General features: G+C 37.7%; 1 protein-coding gene across 1 annotated transcript in view; it reads right to left on the bottom strand.

The window, feature by feature from the left end:
- The window catches only part of LOC109255263 (membrane cofactor protein), a 36,621-nt gene that overhangs the window by 14,737 nt on the left and 3,555 nt on the right, over nucleotides 1-18,329 (bottom strand). Inside the window, exons 2-7 of the mRNA XM_019429821.2 lie at nucleotides 13,676-13,858; nucleotides 13,257-13,359; nucleotides 6,750-6,844; nucleotides 4,477-4,674; nucleotides 2,005-2,187; nucleotides 1,234-1,278 (exon numbers count right to left, since the gene is read on the bottom strand). Coding sequence (XP_019285366.2) covers nucleotides 1,234-1,278; nucleotides 2,005-2,187; nucleotides 4,477-4,674; nucleotides 6,750-6,844; nucleotides 13,257-13,359; nucleotides 13,676-13,858 — 807 coding nt within the window. The remainder of the gene's footprint in view (nucleotides 1-1,233; nucleotides 1,279-2,004; nucleotides 2,188-4,476; nucleotides 4,675-6,749; nucleotides 6,845-13,256; nucleotides 13,360-13,675; nucleotides 13,859-18,329) is intronic.

Here is an 18,329-nt window from a genome sequence, read left to right as displayed (position 1 = left end):
TACATATATGTATTACTTATATATATTATTTATATATATACACACACATATATACACACACACATATGTATATATATTATTTATATATTATATATATTATCTATATATATTATATATATACTTATATATTATTAATATATATAATAAATATATAAATATAAATAAATATATAAATATATAAATATAAATAAATATATAAATATAAATAAATAATATATATAATATATACACACACACACACATCTATAAACAAAAAGAAACAAAACCCTCAGCTAAACTGGTTGCAGTCCAGCAACTGAAACATTGTTCTGGACCAGGAAGATACCCTAAAGGAGCCAACAGATCACTTCTGAAAGGAGTAAAACATCAAAGTCAAAAGCACAGAATATGTACATGTTAAAAAACAGAAGCCAAGGGCCTTCCTTTTCACTAATATTAATTTGAGTGATGTCATATAAGCTGCCTTTAGGAGCTTCCCATGTGCCAGGCACTGTGCTGTTTTAAATGAATCCCATTAAGGGGCGCCTGGGTGGCTCGGTGGGTTGAGCATCAGACTTCGGCTCAGGTCATGATCTCACGGTTCATGAGTTCGAGCCCCGCAACTGGGCTCTGTGCTGACAGCTCAGAGCCTAGAGCCTGCTTCCGATTCTGTGTCCCCCCCTTCCCTGCCCCTCCCCCCAACCCTCTCTTTCTCTCTCTCTCTCAAAAATAAACATTAAAAAAAAAGTAAATGAATTCCATTAAACATTTACCATCACTCATTGAGGAAGGCATTAAATCATTTTGCAGGGGCTCCTGGGTGTCTCAGTTGGTCAAGTGTCTGACTTGATTTAGGCTCAGGTCATGATCTCACGGTGGTGAGATCGAGCCCCGCATTGGGCTCTGTGCTGACAGAGTAAAGCCTGCTTAGGACTCTCTCTCTCCCTCCCCTTCTCTCTGTCCCTTCCTTGCTTGAGCCCTAGTGCTCTATCTCTCTCTCTCAAAAAAAAAAAAAAAAAAAAAAAAAAAAAAATCATTTTACAAATACGTAAATACATTTAAAGTTTATATAACTTGCCCAAGTTTACATACCTGTTTATATCTGCATACTATGGCAAATAATTTTAGAATCGCTAACAACTTAAAATGGCTATCGATACGTTCTTCCTCCTTTCATTACTAAACATGATAAATGTGTGTAAAGCGTTAGAGATTTAGAAGGTTTTGAAAAATATAAGCAGGAAGGTACTAAACCTGAGACACTCGGAATTGGAGGTTTTGTACTGGGAGGAGTTGACGCTGGAAAACAAAATAATGTAGATGCATCAAATCTTGGGGTTATTGCTGGCATTTGCACCAGGAATTTAAAAGACTTTTGGAAAATATAAGCAGAAAGTTAACTAAATCTGAATGATTCAAAATCGGAGGACTAGCACTGAGAGGAATCAGTACTGACAAAAAAATAAATAAATAATGTAGACTGGATTAGTACACCCCTCCCCCCGAATTACTGCTTTCTTTTAAGTGAATTATATCTTTCATTTTTTTTTTTAATTTAAATTCAAGTTAGTTAACATACAGTGAGTGTAGTCTTGGCTTCAAGAGTAGAACCCAGGGATTCACCTCTTACGCAGGACACTCAGTGCTTGTCCCAAAGCATGCCCTCCTTAATGCCGGTCATCCATTCACCCCATCTCCCACCCACCTCCCCTTCATTTTTACACACAAAAAAGCCATACAAGAGAAACTTATATACCTGTGTGACATACGTAACATGCAAAGACCCTAGGAAAACGGATCAGATCACAGCGTAACATGCAAAGACCCTAGGAAAACAGGTAAGATCACAGCAGCAGAATGCTTCCGTGAATTCTGTAATACATCTGTCATGGAACTGAATATAAGGCAGAGTCAAATACTAGAACTGCGACCGTGCACCTATTTTTGGCGTCATTGTTATTAAACGTCAAAGAAACAAAATTACAAAAAAAGAGAGAGAGGGGAGGAAACAGATACCCATTGTACCTTTGTAACACATTGGGGCTGCAGGCTCCCAAGTGCTGTTACTGCCACAGACTGCTATGTTGGTTCCATTATAGTAATAACCCTCTGAGCACGTAAACATAACTGTTGCTTTGTAGGTAAATTTTCTTCCAAATCCTGACGTCAGTCTTCCATTGGCGGGTTCAGGATGTGGACATATGACCACTGAAAAGCAAAGAAACTCCAGAATCAATGGAAAGCTGTTTCAACAAAGGACCAAAAAAAAAAAAAAAGAAAGAAAAAAGAAAAATAGTGCACAGTAGTCATTTCCAGCAGGAAGAAACATACAACTAATGAAAGGCAAGGTGTTAATTAAAATAAAAAAAAAAAAATACCCAAGAAATCTTTATGTGTATGTACACTTTAATTCCAGGAAAAAGGATTTAGAGAAATCTGTAACTTTTTTCCACCTAGAAAGACTGTCATTAGAGTTTATTCACTTTCCTACTTTTTTTCCATTACTGACAGGTTTTGAGAAAGGTCTGACCACCACATACAAATCCAGGGCAAGTTCAAGAGCAACTTTTGATCCTCATTAGCTCCGGGAATTTTAATTAATTATTATTATTATTATTATTATTATTATTATTATTATTATTATTATTTTAGAGAGAAGGAGAGCATGAGCAGAAGAGAAAGGAGGAGAATCTTAAGCAGGTTGAGTGCTGAGCAACTTGGGGCTCAATCCCACAATCCTGGGATCATGACCTGAGCTGAAATCAAGCGTCAGATGCTTGACCCAATGAGCCACCCAGGTGCGCCAGCTGTAGGTATTTTTTTTTTTAAAGGTCATGCTGACACTGGCTGCAGTACCCTGCTTTTCTAGAAAGGTAGGAAAGACTTTTCTGAGAAGGTAATACTTGAGTTCAGATTTAAAAGTTGAAAAGCAAGTAGCCATGCAAAGATACCCAAAAAGAAAGTGCTCAGGTAGCAACAACATACACAAATGGGATGTTCAAGAAACAGAAAGGCCAGTGGAGTTAGGGCAGTGTTTTCCAAACATCTTGGCCTGCAAGCCAGAGATCGAAAGGCACATTTTACATCGTAAACCCGTATATAAGCACACAGGCCTGAAATACAGGTCAGCCTCATACCAGCGTGCTCTGCTGTTTTCCATTCTACTCCACCTCTTGGGAAGTAAACTACTGCTCATGACCTGATAGATTCATTTCAGAATCTATGAATTAATCTATTAATTAATCTTTTCGCCGTTGTGCGAAACTATTGTTAACTGCACTAATAATTTTCCTTATGTTATGCTGGCTAGACATAATTTACGTACAGCAAAGCTCGTCCTCTTAAGCGGACAGCTGTATGAGGTTTGACAGAGGCGAATAATCATGTAATTACCACAATAAAGACACAGAAAAGCTCCATTGCCCCCCAACATTTCCTCATGCCGCTTTGGAATCAACCCTTCCCACCCCCACAACCACCTTCACCAACCAACCAAACAATGATTTGTTGTCTATTCCTATGGGGTGGTTTTTCCAGAATGTCATAATGAGCTTAATTTCTTCTTTTTTAGTTTCTTATGGTGGAAGCTTAGATCATGGGTTTGAGACTTTTTTCTAATATAAGTATTTCAGGCTATAAATATCCTTCTAAGTAATGCTTTTGCTGTATCCCACAAATAGTGAGATTTTGATATGTTGTCTTTTCATTTTTATTCAAGTCAAAACATTTTGCAATTTTCCTTGTGACGTCTCCTTTGACTCATGGGTTGGTTAGAAGTGTCCTGCATCGTTTTCAAATATTTGGGACTTTTATAGATACCTTTGATTTCTACATTCATTCCATTGTGATCTGATATTACACTCTGAATCATTTCAATTAAAAAAAATTTTTAACTATCATATTGCATAGAATATGGTATTAGAAAATGTTCCATGTGTACCTGAACAGAATGAATATTTTACTGCTCTTCAGTGGTCCCTTTCTTCTAACAATCAAATCCCCTCCTGTGTCTCCCCGCATTATGTCACTCTCTAGACCCTTATACATTAATTTTTAAATATGTTTTGTCTAGGGTTTGTTATTCTTGTTTGAGATGGGTAGTCTTTTACAATTTATTCTACCATTTCCTATAGCCCGAACTCTCAAACATCTTGTAATAGAAGAGAAAATTGTTATTTTTAAGCCAGTGTGTGCTGTGTTTTTTTGATGTTTCTCCCAAAAAAAAAAAAAAAGAAAAAAAGAAAAATCCTAACTCACGCATACACAGAGGAGTTCACAATAAATAAATTAGAATGCTAAGAATGTGTAGGGTAAGGGCGGGGGAACTCTATAAATAGAACTATTTTTGAGTCAATTTTACCTGTATTAAATTGAATTAGAAACCAATTTAACAGGAGGAACGAGCACATGGGGCTGTTTTGTTTACTTGTAGGTAGGTATCTACCAAGGGTTTCCAACATATTTACAAATGAAGAAGGAAGAAAACGGAAGTATTACCTTTACACTGCGGAGGGTTATCACTCCATTCACCATTTCCGGTACAAACAAGTCTGCTCTCTCCAATAAGTGAATATGCATCTTGTCCATTTGATTGATCACAACTGTAAGTTACCACTTCATTATATTCATATTCTTCCTTGCCACTATTGGTATATTTCCCATTTGCTATTTTTGGGGGTGGTAGACACAATATCCCTTAAAAAATGAAAAAAAAAAAAAAAAAAAAAGGACATGAAAGGCAAAAGGAAAGGAAAAGATGAAGGTAACATTAGTGAAGTCCTATGAACTGCCTTCAATAAATTCATTAACACATGATTTCTCCAAGCTGGCTATAAATCCAATATCCATTTACAAGAAAGTGTCTGTGAGAAAATGTATTCTTCCAAATTCAAACCATTAATATAGACATGAACTTTTAGCATAAAACTCATTTTCTTAAATACTTACAAAAGATACCTATATGAAATACCTATGTTTATCTGCAAGACCATTCTAAGTTCTCATCATAAGAGATGCTGATGCTTTAATGAGAAAATATGCTTGTGATTAAAAATAAAACACAGTGCTAGTTGAGAAATGCTTTATAATTTATAAATACTCTTGACACTTGAACAACATCAGGGTTAGAACTGATCCCCTGCAGTTAAAACTCCTCATATCTTTTGATTCCCCCCAAACTTAACTACTAATAGGCTCCTACTGACCAGAGCCTTACCAAGAACATAAAACGTTGATTAACACATATTTTTGTTATATGTAGTATATGCTGTATTCTTACAATTAAACAAGGTAGATAAAAGAAAATGTTATTAAGAAAACCACAAGGAAGAAGAAACACATTTACCATACTGTACTGTTAAAAAACCACAAGTAAGTGGACCCACAACAGTTAAAACCTGTGCTTTTCAAGAGTCAATTGTATAACCATTCACTAAATTGATAGTTCACAGTATCAAAATATTATTATCTGTTTTCACTTTTATCCATATGAGTCTATGGTGAAATCATCCAGATACTATAAATTGTGTGATAACACCACCGACTGAATCCAGACATCTTCCTTTAAGCCAGATTTTGAAGAGATTTGCAAAAATGGAAAACCATACCCTATTCTATTTCTTGTGGAAAATTCTGCTTTTTTAAAATTTATTTATTTTTTGATGTTTGTTTATTTTTGACAGAGAGACGGAGTGCAAGTAGGGGAGGGGCAGAGAGAGAGAGGGAGACACAGAATCCGAAGCAGGCTCCAGGCTCCGAGCTGTCAGCACAGAGCCCGACGCGGGGCTTGAACTCACAGACCGTGAGATCATGACCTGAGCTGAAGTCGGACGCTTAACGTACTAAGCCACTCAGGCACCCCGAAAATTCTGCTTTTTTAAAAAATTTGTTGGGGCGGCCTGGGTGGCTCAGTCAGTTGTGTCTGACTTCAGCTCAGGTCATGATCTCACTGTTCATGGGTTCGAACCCCACATCGGGCTCTGTGCTGACAGCTCTGAGCCTGGAGCCTGCTTCAGATTCTGTGTCTCCTCTCTCTGCCCTTCCCTGCTCACACTCTTTCTGTCTCCCACAAATAAACATTTAAAAAAAATTGTTGCATAGGCTAACATGCATTGAGCTTACAGTTCTTAAAAGTGAATTAATAAATAATTATGAATATCAATAGACATAACCTGCATAGGAAAAGCTCTTTGTGGTTTTTATTAACTTCAAAGCATAAAGGGATCCCAACAGCAAAATTTTATTTTATTTTTGTTGTTGTTGCTATAAGACTTTATTTTTTTAATATCAAATTTATTGTCAAATTGGTTTCCATACAACACCCAGTGCTCATCCAAACAGGTGCCTTCCTCAATACCCATCACCCACTCTCCCCTCCCTCCCGCCCCCCATCAACCCTCAGTTTATTCTCAGTTTTTTAAGAGTCTCTTATGGTTTGCCTCCTTCCCTCTCTGCAACTTTTTTTTTCCCCTTCCCCTCCCCCATGGCCTTCTGTTAAGTCTCAGGATCCACAAAAGAGTGAAAACATATGGTATCTGTCTTTCTCTGTATGACTTATTTCACTTAGCATCACACTCTCCACGTTGCTACAAAAGGCCAGATTTCATTCTTTCTCATTGCCAAGTAGTATTCCATTGTGTATATAAACCACAATTTCTTTATCCAGTCATCAGTTGATGGACATTTAGGCTCTTTCCATCATTTGGCTACTGTTGAAAGTGCTGCTATTTTAAAGACTAATCCTCTAAATTCAAAAGAAGGCATATACTTACTAGTACATAGAGGGGGATTATGACTCCAAGTCACTGTATTATCGTCGATACTAGAAAGTTCACAATAAATAACTTTTGCCCCAAATAATCGATAACTAGAAAAGAAAAAAAGTTACTGGATTCTTCAGCAGTTAACAAGACGTGTAGAGCAATGAAAAAACATTTCTTTTAAATTTTTTTTTAACATTTATTTATTTTTGAGACAGAGAGAGACAGAGCATGAACGGGGGAGGGGCAGAGAGAGAGGGAGACACAGAATTGGAAGCAGGCCCCAGGCTCTGGGCCATCAGCCCAGAGCCTGACGCGGGGCTCGAACTCATGGACCATGAGATCGTGACCTGAGCTGAAGTCGGACGCTCAACCGACTGAGCCACCCAGGCGCCCCGAAAAAACATTTCACATGGTTGTTTTTCTCTACTACAGTAGTCTGAGGAACAAGTTCCTTAAGGGACATATAATGAGAATGGTAACCATAGCTGCAACTTAACCAAATAAAGAATTTCTGCACTGAAATATACACTGGCCTAGAGCAAAGATTTCTAAATAAATCTGTCACATCTGTCAGTCTGGCCTCTCTGCTATCTCCAGCAATCACATTACACATTCACTTCTATGCTCTGGCCATTCTTCTCAGTCAGAACAACCAAGCAGAGAGATTAGGCCCTAGGGCTTGCCTGGATGGAGCTGAGTCCCAGCTCCATGACTCGCTTTCTATCTGACCTCAGGCAAGTCCCTTAATGTTCTTCTTGCTCAGCTTCCTCATCCCGCCAAAGAGGATAACAGCATATACATCATGGAGCTCTTTTTTTAACATGTATTTATTTTTGAGACAGAGAGAGAGAGAGCATGAACAGGGGAGGGTCAGAGAAAGAGGGAGACGCAGGATCTGAAACAGGCTCCAGGCTCTGAGCTGTCAGCACAGAGCCCGATGCGGGGCTCGAATTCACGAACCGTGAGATCATGACCTGGGCCGAAGTTGGACGCTTAACCGACTGAGCCACCCAGGCGCCCCCATCATGGAGCTCTTTTGAGGATTAGATGAGTTGCCATCTGGCACATAGCAAGTGTTAGGTGAGTTTTAGTTCTTATTCATGTTTACATCACAGTATCTGTTTTTATAAATGCTTATTCATTGGGGGGGGGGGGACAGAAAGAGAGGGAGAGAAAAGCTGACAGTGCAGAGCCCGATGTGGGGCTATATCCTACAAACCGTGGGATCATGACATGAGCCGAAACCAAGAGCTGGCTCCTCAACTGACTGAGCCACTGAGATGTCCCCATAGTATCTTTCTAACAAGGAGTAGCTCAGGGATATGCCTACTCATTATCTTCTCTGATGATTTAAATTCACAGTACTCTCTTCTCCTGAACTCTCATTGTAATGATCATGAATCATTATATTTATTTGGGACTATTCATTTGCTACTTTGTTTTGACATCTTTTTGTATGTATTTTGTTTCTCAATAAGGCTACAACTTCTCTGAGAAGAGAATAGGTCTTAAATTTTTACTGTTCCTTAAAGTGCCTAACAAGCTATCTCTAAATAACTATAGGCCTACCTCATTTTATTGTGTTTTTTTTGTGTGTGTGTGCACTTGGCAGATACTGTATTTTTTTTAATAAACTGAAGATCTGTGGCAATACTACAACATGCAAGTCAATCAGTGCATTTTTCAAACAGCATTGGCTCACTTCGCGTCTCTGTGTAAACTTATCTTTAAATTAAGGTATGTACATTGTTTTTTTTTTTTTAATATATAATGCTATTGCACATTTACTAGACTCCTTTATGGCATAAACCTAACTTTTATGTGCACTAGAAAACCCAATAATTAATTTCACTCACTTTTTTGAAATACTTGCTTTATTGAGGGGTTATGGAACCAAACCCTCAACCTCTGAGGTATGCCTACGGTGACAGCATGCTCCAATATTTTTACTGGACCAAGTTAAAAAACAGACAGTGAAACTGCCTGCAAATGCTTCTAGCTGAATTTTCCCCCAGAATCAGTCAATCACTGATTCTCTATTAAAATGTATTAGGAGATTATTCTGGAACAATGGCAAGGTGGTAAGCACCAGGAATCTGTCTCTCGATCTAGAAGACAACTGCACTCTTAGGATCTATGTGATGTAAATATTTTAGAACTAGGGAGTCTGCTGATGGTTTACAACTTCCCAGGAAAGACTTGGGCAGGTAAACTGCATTGATTTCAGTCAATTTCATCTCAGCAGAGTGTCAGGTACCCATCCTCCACCCCCCCAGCAGGCAGCTGTGCATGCATTCTTGGAGCAACTTAGAAGCAGTTGGGAGATCCAGGGTGGGCAAAAAAGACTCTGTCCTCCAAATAGCGGGGATCTGTGCTCTTATCACTGAACTCTGCTTCTGATCACAGAGAAGCAGTGAGGCAGGCAGTTACTGTTGTCACACCTGCCCCTAACTCTTGTAAGCCCCCTTCTACCAGCCTGAAGTGACTTCTAGGGGACTAAACATCCAGTGCCCTCTGCTTCTCATTTCATGTTTCATTTTTCTCCACTCAGGAGCCAGACATTAAAGACTAGAACACTGAAAGACAATTGCATATGTGGGAAAAAGTAAAAGTGAATGTGCATGCCCAGAGAAAGGCTAGAAAAAACTGAAAAGACCTTCAGTTTACATGTCAGGCTGATCCTTCGCATGGAGACAGCCTACAAGAATAACATAAAATGGCAAACCCTAGGGAAAGAGGAGAATCTGATTTCCAGAGTTAGCACATTAGTAGATTCAAACGTACAGTTCAACAAAAGTTACGAGGTATGCAAAGAAAGAGGAAAGTCTGGTCCATTCAAAGGAAAATATACATTGACAGAAATTAACAGAACTAGACAAAGACTTTAAAATAAAAGTCTTAAAGATGCTCAAAGAATTAAAGGAAGAAATGTAGAAAGTCAAGAAAACAATGTGTGAAGAAAATGGAAACATCTACTGGAGATAGAAAACCTACAACAAAACCAAAATGAAATTCTGGAGTTGAAAAGCATAATAACTACAATGAAAAATTCACTAGGGAATCGAATACAGATTTGAACATGCAGAAGAAAGAATTGGTGAAGAGAGGGCAATGGAAATTATGGAGTCTGAGGAGCAGAAAGAGAAAAGATTGAAGAAAAGTAGACAACAACAGGTACTTAGGTGACACCAATATGCTAGCCAACATACATGCTGTAAGACAACGAGAAGAAGACAGAAAGGGCACAGAGAATATCTGAAGAAATAATGGTTGGAAACTTCCCAATTTTGATGAAAGTTGTGAATATAAACATCTAAAATGCTCAACAAACTCCAAGTAAGAAGAATGCATAGAGACCCACACTAGAAAGCATAAGAAACTTTCAAAAGACAAAGACAAAGACAGAGAATCTTGAAAGCTGGGAGAAAGAAGTGAATCATCGCCTAGGAGGAATCCTAAATAAGATTCTCAACAGATTTCACATCAGGACTTAGAGGTCAGAAGATAGTGGATGGACTGAAAGCTCAAAGGGCTAAAAGAAAAAGAACTGGCAACCAAAATTCCTCTATCCAGTAAAACTGTCCTTCAAAAGTGAGGGAGAAATCAAGACTTCCCCAGAAAAAAAAATCTGAGGGAGTTTGTGACCAACAGTTTGTGACTACAATTTCGCTTGTAGGAAATGTCCAAGGGAGTCTATGAGGTGAAATGAATGGACACTAAAAAGTAACTTGAAGCTGTATGGATAAAGATCTCAATAAAGTAAATACCTGGGCAACATTAAAAGCTAGTATTATTGTAACAATGGTTTGTAAGTAAAATTTTTGTTTTCTATATGATTTAAGACACCAATCTTTTAGAAGAAAATAAATTATTAGTGCAGAAGCTAGTATTACAATTATTAGTGTAGAGATCAGCGCGGCATCAGCAACCAAAAGGGTGGGGATGAAGCTGTAAATGAGCAGTTTTTGTAATTTATTGAAGCTAACCTGGTATAAATTCAAACTGGAGTGCTAAGAGTGTAGGATGTTAACTGTAGTCCCCATGGTAACTACAAACAAAATAGCTGTAGAATATACACAAAAGGAAATGAGAGAGGAATTTAAACATTTCACTGTAAAAATAAACTAAACAAAAAATTAAACAGTAATACAGGAAATGAGGGACATAAAAAGGTATAAGACATATAGAAAAAAATAGCACAATTTCAGAAGTGCCTCCTTGCCAGTAATTACTTTAAATGTAAATGGATTAAATTCTCCAATCAAAAGACAGTGATCAGCAGAATGGATGAAAACACATGCATGATCCAGGGGGACCTGGGTGGCTCAGTCAGTTGAGCATCTGACTCTTGATTTTGTGTCAGGTCATGATCTCACAGTTTATAGGATCAAACTGTGTTGGGCTGTGTGCTGACAACACATAGCCTGCTTAGGATTCTCTCTCCTTCTCTGACCCTCCCCAACTCAATTCTTTCTTTCTGTCAAAATAAACTAAACCCAAACCTAGCAGAAGGGAGTATTAAAGACTAGAGAGGAGATAAATAAAATAGAGGAGAAAAACCAAAAGTTGGTTCTTTGTAAAGATCAACCGAATTCACAAACCTTAGTTAGATGGACTAAGAGAGAGAGAAGACTCAATTTATTGAAATCAGAAATGCAAGTGGGAACATTACTATCAATTCTACAGAAATATAAAATATAATAAAAGAGTTCTATTAACAGTTTTGCACCAACAAGTTGGATAACCTAGATAAAATGGACGAATTCCTAGAAACACAAAGGCTACCAAAACTAAACCATGAAGAAACAGAAATTACGACTACTTACTCACCTATAACTAGTAAGGAGATTGAATCAGTAATTGAAATTCTCTCAATAAAGAAAAACCCCAGACCTGATGGTTTCATGGGTGAATTCCACTAAACATTTAAAGAACTAATACCTATCCTTCTCAAACTTTTCCAAAAAATTTAAGAGGAGGGAAATCTTCCCAATTCATTCAATGAAACCAGCATCAACATGATACCAAAAGACACTACAAGCAAATAAAGCTACACACCAATACTTCTTATGAACCATGATGCAAAAAATCATCAAAAAATACTAACCAACAAAATTCAGTAGCATATTACATACAATGAACAAGCAAAATTTATTCCTGGGATGCAAGGATGGCTCAACATATGAAAAATGACCAATGTCATATGCCACATCAGCAGAATGGACAAAAACCACACAATTATCTCAACTGATGCAGAAAAAGCATTTGACAAAATTCAACACTCTTTCATGGTAAATATATTCAATGAACTAGGAAAACAAGAAAACTATCTTAAGATAATAAAGGCCATTCATGAAAAACCCACAGCAAATATTATACTCAATGGTGAAAAGCTGAAAGCTGTTCCTGTAAGATCAAGAACAAGTCAAGGATGCCTGTTTTTACCATTTCTATTCAACATAGTACTGGAAGTTCTAGCCATAGCAATCAGGCAAGAAAAAGAAATAAAAGACATCCAAACTGGAAACGAAGAAGTAAAATTATCAGTTTGTAGACAATGTGATCTTATCTATAGAAAATCATAAAGATTCCACAAGAACAAAACAAGTGTTAGTAGCGCTAATAAATGAATTCAGCAAAGTAGCAGGATAAAAGACAATATAAAAAAAAAATCAGATGCATTTTCATATTGTATTCCGTTTACCTTCTAAATGAACATTTTTCATAAATGTCCAGTATCCCCAATATATACTATTGAAAGAACCCTATAGAACAAAGGCTGTTAATCTTTTTTAAAAAATTTTTTTATGTTTATTTTTGAAAGAGAGAGAGAAAGACACAGTGTGAGTGAGGGAGGGGCCGAGAGAGAGGGAGACACAGAATCCAAAGCTGGCTCCAGGCCCTGAGCTGTAGTCACAGAGTCCGATGTGGGGCTTGAACTCATGAGCCTTGAGATCATGACCTGAGCTGAAGTCAGATGCTTAACCAACCAAGCCACTCAGAGGAGAGGACTCAAAGGCTGTTATTCTTAAGTGCTCAATACCTCTTTTTGAGATACTTAACCTTTGTAACAATCACAAAATTCTAACAGATCTTGATCAACATAACGGTTCAGGTTAACCAGGTGAATTTTGGTCTGCTCTCAATATAAGAATATCTTCAGTTGGCAATTTGGTCTTTCATTTCTATAAGCCCAACTTCAACTGAGAGTTGGCCATTTTAAATAGGGTGCACTTTATTGTAAAAAATGAAGTCACCATTGTTAATGCTCACAATAGATATATAGTAGATATGGTAAATATTATAGAATTTTGTTTTTCTTCATTTAAATTTCTTTCTACTAATTACACATCTTTTCAGTTTCCATAAAAAGCCTGAGCCTTGTTAGGCGGTAAGTACGACTTGTCAATAGGAGGAAAATGCAATCAACTTTATGGGAACGCTGATGAAGAGAAGCAAAACAAAAATGGAATTAGGAATATTTACCTTATTTCCTCTAAGGAACAATTTACTTACCCCTCATTACAAGCATAGTGAACCTGTGATCCAAAGAGAAAACTTCCATTTACGCTGACCATATGGCCATTTATGGGATCTCCTGGATGTTGACATGATTTTTCTAAAAGAAGATTTTCAAATTTGTTGTTTCATGTCAATTTCAAAATACTTGAATTAAAGTAACAATTCTGCATTGCTTATCTGAATTCATGAGAGCATTTTCTATTTTTGACTATTATAAAGCCAAACTTAAGATTCACATTTAACCAGATAACCAATTGCCAAGAAAAAGATTCCTTGGGGATTTTTCGAGGACTGAAAAACTACTATTTAAAACCTACATTCACATGAGAAAACAATCACTGCACTAGTGGAATATGCAATCTCAAATGTGTGAAATCTCTAGAGCAATAAAAAAAAAAAATCTGTACACTTACTTGTACAAGCCTCCTGGAGAGGTGTCCATGTGTTATTAGGGTAACAAACAGAAGATATGGAAAGAAGAGGTATAATACGCTTGTATCCTGGGCGACACTGAAATTGTATATTTTCCCCAGGATCATAACTGGATTTAACAACAGTTGGCCTCATAGAGTTGTACTGCGGAGGGTCACAGGCATCTAGGGATAAGAGAATGAGAACATGAAAAGGAAGTATTTTCTCTCTGTCACCAAGCAGGGACTGTGGTCTCCCAGCAGGAACGTAATACAGAATAGAAGGAAAAATCCAAGATTTTAAATGATTCTTCCATTCCTTTACCAAAGTTGTGATAGCAGTCAAGGATGTGCATTGCTCATTTTAAATAAAAATAATATCCTACTAGGTTTGGGGAATAGGATGAATTTTCTTTCAATAATAAGTTGAAGAAACAAAATCAGTGGTTTTTGTCTTAATGATATATGTAAAAAAGCATCCTTCCCCATCTTTTTCTAAATTCATTTCAAAACTCGCCTCTCCTCAGGGTGCCTGGGTAGCTCAGTCAGTTAAGGGTGCAACTCTTGGTTTCAGCTCAGGTCATGATCTCATGGTTTTGTGAGATCGGGCCCTGAGCCCGCTTGGGAGTCTCTCTCTCCCTCTCTTTCTGCGCCTCCTCAATTCACACTGTCTCTTTCAAAAATGAAAAAAAAAAAAACACAAAAAAAAACCTATGAATAATTGCCCTTCCTCTAAGAAGCCTTCTATAGTATATGTAGCACTCTGCTCTGAATACTCTTCCATAGCCTGAAACAAACTAAAATGACTTGTCACTTCAGGCTTAGTTTCCTCTCAGAAGGCAAATTCCTAGAGGGAAGGGATCATATGTGTTCTTTTTCTATTACTGTACCCAGTGGGTGCTTACGAAATGCTATAGTAACAAGTGATTATTAAATAAGCGTAACATATTTCATAGATCAAAATAAATATTCACTAAAGCCTTTCAAAATACAAGACTTCATTTCTTGTTTCATATTAGTGAACTGGGCATTTTATAAGTGAATAAACACCATTTAAATATCAAAATTTACTATTCTGAAATCCTTTTTTTAAGTTTATTTATTTATGTAATCTCTACACTTAATGTGGGGCTCAAACTCATGACCCCAAGATCAAGAGTTGCAGGCTTTTCTGACTGAGCCAGCCAGGCACCACTCAAAATTGACTACTCTCAATAGCATTACATGAAAAATACGTTGCTTTGGGGGACATTATTTTAAGTATGATTTCATCTTCCTCCACTGATCAATGGATCACACCTTCTTTGAGAAGCTCCCTGAATGCAGCTGTCTGGGCTGTTTATCCAATACACACCTCCAGGAGTGCTACGATACTGCTATGCTTTTAGAATTTTGAGGGGGTGAAGGGAGGGTTTTTTTTCCCCTCCCTAGAATAGTGTCATTTCTACTTCAGCAATTCCTCTTCCCTTTCAATTAACCATGAGCTTGAAAACCAAACAGATCTGTCAGAACAATTCTGTAAAACAACATGATGGAGACACATCCAGTAAAGTCCTAAAGGGCTAAAAGAACACGGAGGCCTATGGACAAAGGAGATAGATCTACTTTGATCCCTGAGGAAACTTTTCTTTCTTAATCCCTGGATCTCCGTCTTAACTTCAGATTAAGAGACTGGTCAAGAGAACTCTACTCGAGTGAAATATTACTCTCCTTTTACACCATATTCCTAAATTCTAAAATTGTATCTATAAACACCATCCAACATTTCCTTTACATCATGTCCTCGAATCCACCTACTGGCAATATGTTTTCCACATTACCACTATGCTGACCAAGATATGTGAATGCTCCTCAATCAACTGTCCAAATCAGAACAAAAGCAAAAAGCAAACAAAAAGTCACAGCAATTAAAAGCATTAAAAAGAGGATTAATAAAGAGATGAATTTTATTAATAACATTACATTTACATTAAAATGAATACGCTGAGTCATTTTATAATAGGGGGAAAAAAGCTAGAAATGCTAATATAATTCCAATCTAGATACAAATGCACCATGTCATTAGAAATCCTGGAACCACCAAGAAATAAATCAAGTAACAGCATTCCTCTGATTAAATTATGCAAGTATTCCTTGTTTTATGCATTCAACTTCAGTAACTATATTGAAACCAGGTAAGCATTTTAGAATTCCAAATATGACTTTCATATATAGTGACCTGTATGGAAAAAGAAATGTCAATTGGATGGTTTATCCATTCAACTAATTTGAAGTATTTTCTTCCTCCTAACACGCATAATTATAAGACATGCTTTCAAAAACATGCAAAGTTGACAACTTGGTTTGCAAGCTTTATACGCTATAATAATTGAGTCCAATATTGCACTGTTTTACAATAGTTTCTTCTCTTGCTGGGAACACTGATGATTTTTTTTTTTTTTTTTTTTTTAACCCTCTGGCTACCCTTTGTTCTCTGCTTGATTGGATAATGTGATATTCCTGATGGCTTGCTCTAGGAATTTGTGTTACTTCATTCTGCAGATCCCTCAGGGTGAATATGTATACTCCCATGACCTTATTATCACTGAGAGGAGTTGCCTCCCGCATCCTGGTCCCCATCCTCAATCTCTAGCCAGGGTGCCAAATGTATATATCCAATTGCCCACCCACATGCTCCACTTGGAAATGTCACGCTATCTCCGATAACATTTTGAAGCCAAAGTGTGGTCTCTTGATTCTTTTCATACTTACACATGCCCAGCAAACAAAATAGATGGGTTTTAAAATTTCAATTCCTGTATAATTAACATACAGTGTTATTAGTTTTCAGGTGTACAATACAGTGATTCAACAACTCTATACATTACACAGTGATCATCACGATAAACATACTCTTTATCCCCTTCACCTATTTCATTCATCTCCCCACCCACCTACCCTCTAATAACCACCAGTTTCTTCTCTATATTTATGAGTCTGTTTTTTAGTTTATCTTTTTTGTTGTTCATTTGTTTGGTTTCTTAAATTCAATATATGAGTGAAATCGTAGAGTATTTGTCTTTCTCTCACTGACTTATTTCACTTAGCATTATACCCTCTTGCTGCAAATAGCAAGATTCCATTCTTTTTCATAACTAAGTAATAGTCCATTATATATAGCTTCTTTATCCATTCATCTATCAACTCACCCTTGGGTTGCTTCCGTATCTGGGCTATTGTAAGTTAATGCTGCAATAAACATAGGGATACATGTCTCTTACCAAATTAGTGTTTTCACATTCTTTGGGTAAATACCTAGTAGTGGAATTATGAATCATACAGTAATTGTATTCTTAATCTTCTATGTTTTCCACAGTGGCTGCACCAGTCTGAATTCCCACCAAGAGTGGACAAGGAGGACTTTTTACCCACAACCTTGTATTTTGGATTTTGGCCATTCTGACAAGTGTGAGGTGGTATCTCATTGTGGTTTTGTTTTGCTTTCTCTGATGACTGGTGATGTTGAGCACCTTTTCATGTGTCTCTTTGCCATTTGTCTGTCTTCTTATAGAAATGTCTGTTCATGCCTTCTATTTTTCATTAGATTATTTGGGGTTTTTTGTTCTTGAGTTAAATATAGATGGTCTTCAAAACAGAAATTCCTGTTCCTTCTCTTTTATTCTGCCTTTCCTTTGAGTTCAGATCACCATCATTTCTATCTACATTGCTACTAGCATTTATGAATAGGCCTCCTTACCTACCACCCATCTTTCAGCCAGGCAGCCTGGTTCCACTACCAACACTTCTTCCCACCACATTCGTCTGAAACCCTCCCGCGCTTACACCAACAATCTACAATGTGGTCCTCAAGAAATGATCTTCTACTGAGTCTAGAGAAATTAAAGTAACTCTGGTTTAGATTTGCCATGTGCCAAGTCAAACAAAAGGGCTCAAGGTGCCCTCAAAGGACAGATGCTAACGTCATGCTGAATTTTAATGATGGTGATTGTTCATTCTTGACTATCCTGTTGCTTTCACAGTGATCTGCTCTGTGATCTACTCCTCTGCCTTTCTCTCGCCTCTGTGTCCTCCTGCTGCCACACCGGGTAGCTCCACAGTCCATGGATGCCCTAAGCCATGTCACATCGCTAAGCCTCTGATCACACCGTTCCCTCTGCTCTGAACACCCCTCCTACCTGCTCACCCGCAAGCCCTGTTCAACTCTCGTCTCCTTACACTGAATCCACTCAACTGTTCCTCCAGCAAGCGTTTTCCACTTCCCCGGGGAGACAGGGCCCCTTCCCCCTCCCTTGCACCGTCCTTTGCACGGACCTCTCAAGTCACTATCACATGTTTTTGTGTTTAACAGTTCCCATGGCTGGCTCCATTCATCCATGCAGCCACAACACCAAGCACACCATGTCCCTCAGAGTAGCGAGGCAAAACAACATGGCACTCAAAGGACCACTGGTGTCAAACAGAACACCATGGGGAAGAATACGCTGTCAGGCATCTGACACTGAAACTAACCATCTTTAAGCTTTGAGCACTGGAGAAAGATCTGGCCATGTCATTTCTTTTGTTGCCTATCTCCCAGTATTCTGTAACCTAGCAACTGACCAGAAGGACTGTCCTCTGGGTATTACAAGATGTAGAGTAAAGAAACTAAGAAACTAGC

This window comes from Panthera pardus, unplaced genomic scaffold (genome assembly GCF_024362965.1).
Source record: "Panthera pardus isolate Hobbes unplaced genomic scaffold, ASM2436296v1 HiC_scaffold_21, whole genome shotgun sequence".
Taxonomy (NCBI): Eukaryota; Metazoa; Chordata; class Mammalia; order Carnivora; family Felidae; genus Panthera; species Panthera pardus.
The sequence above is the reverse complement of the archived record's forward strand: the minus strand, read 5'-3'. Positions and strand labels throughout refer to the sequence as shown.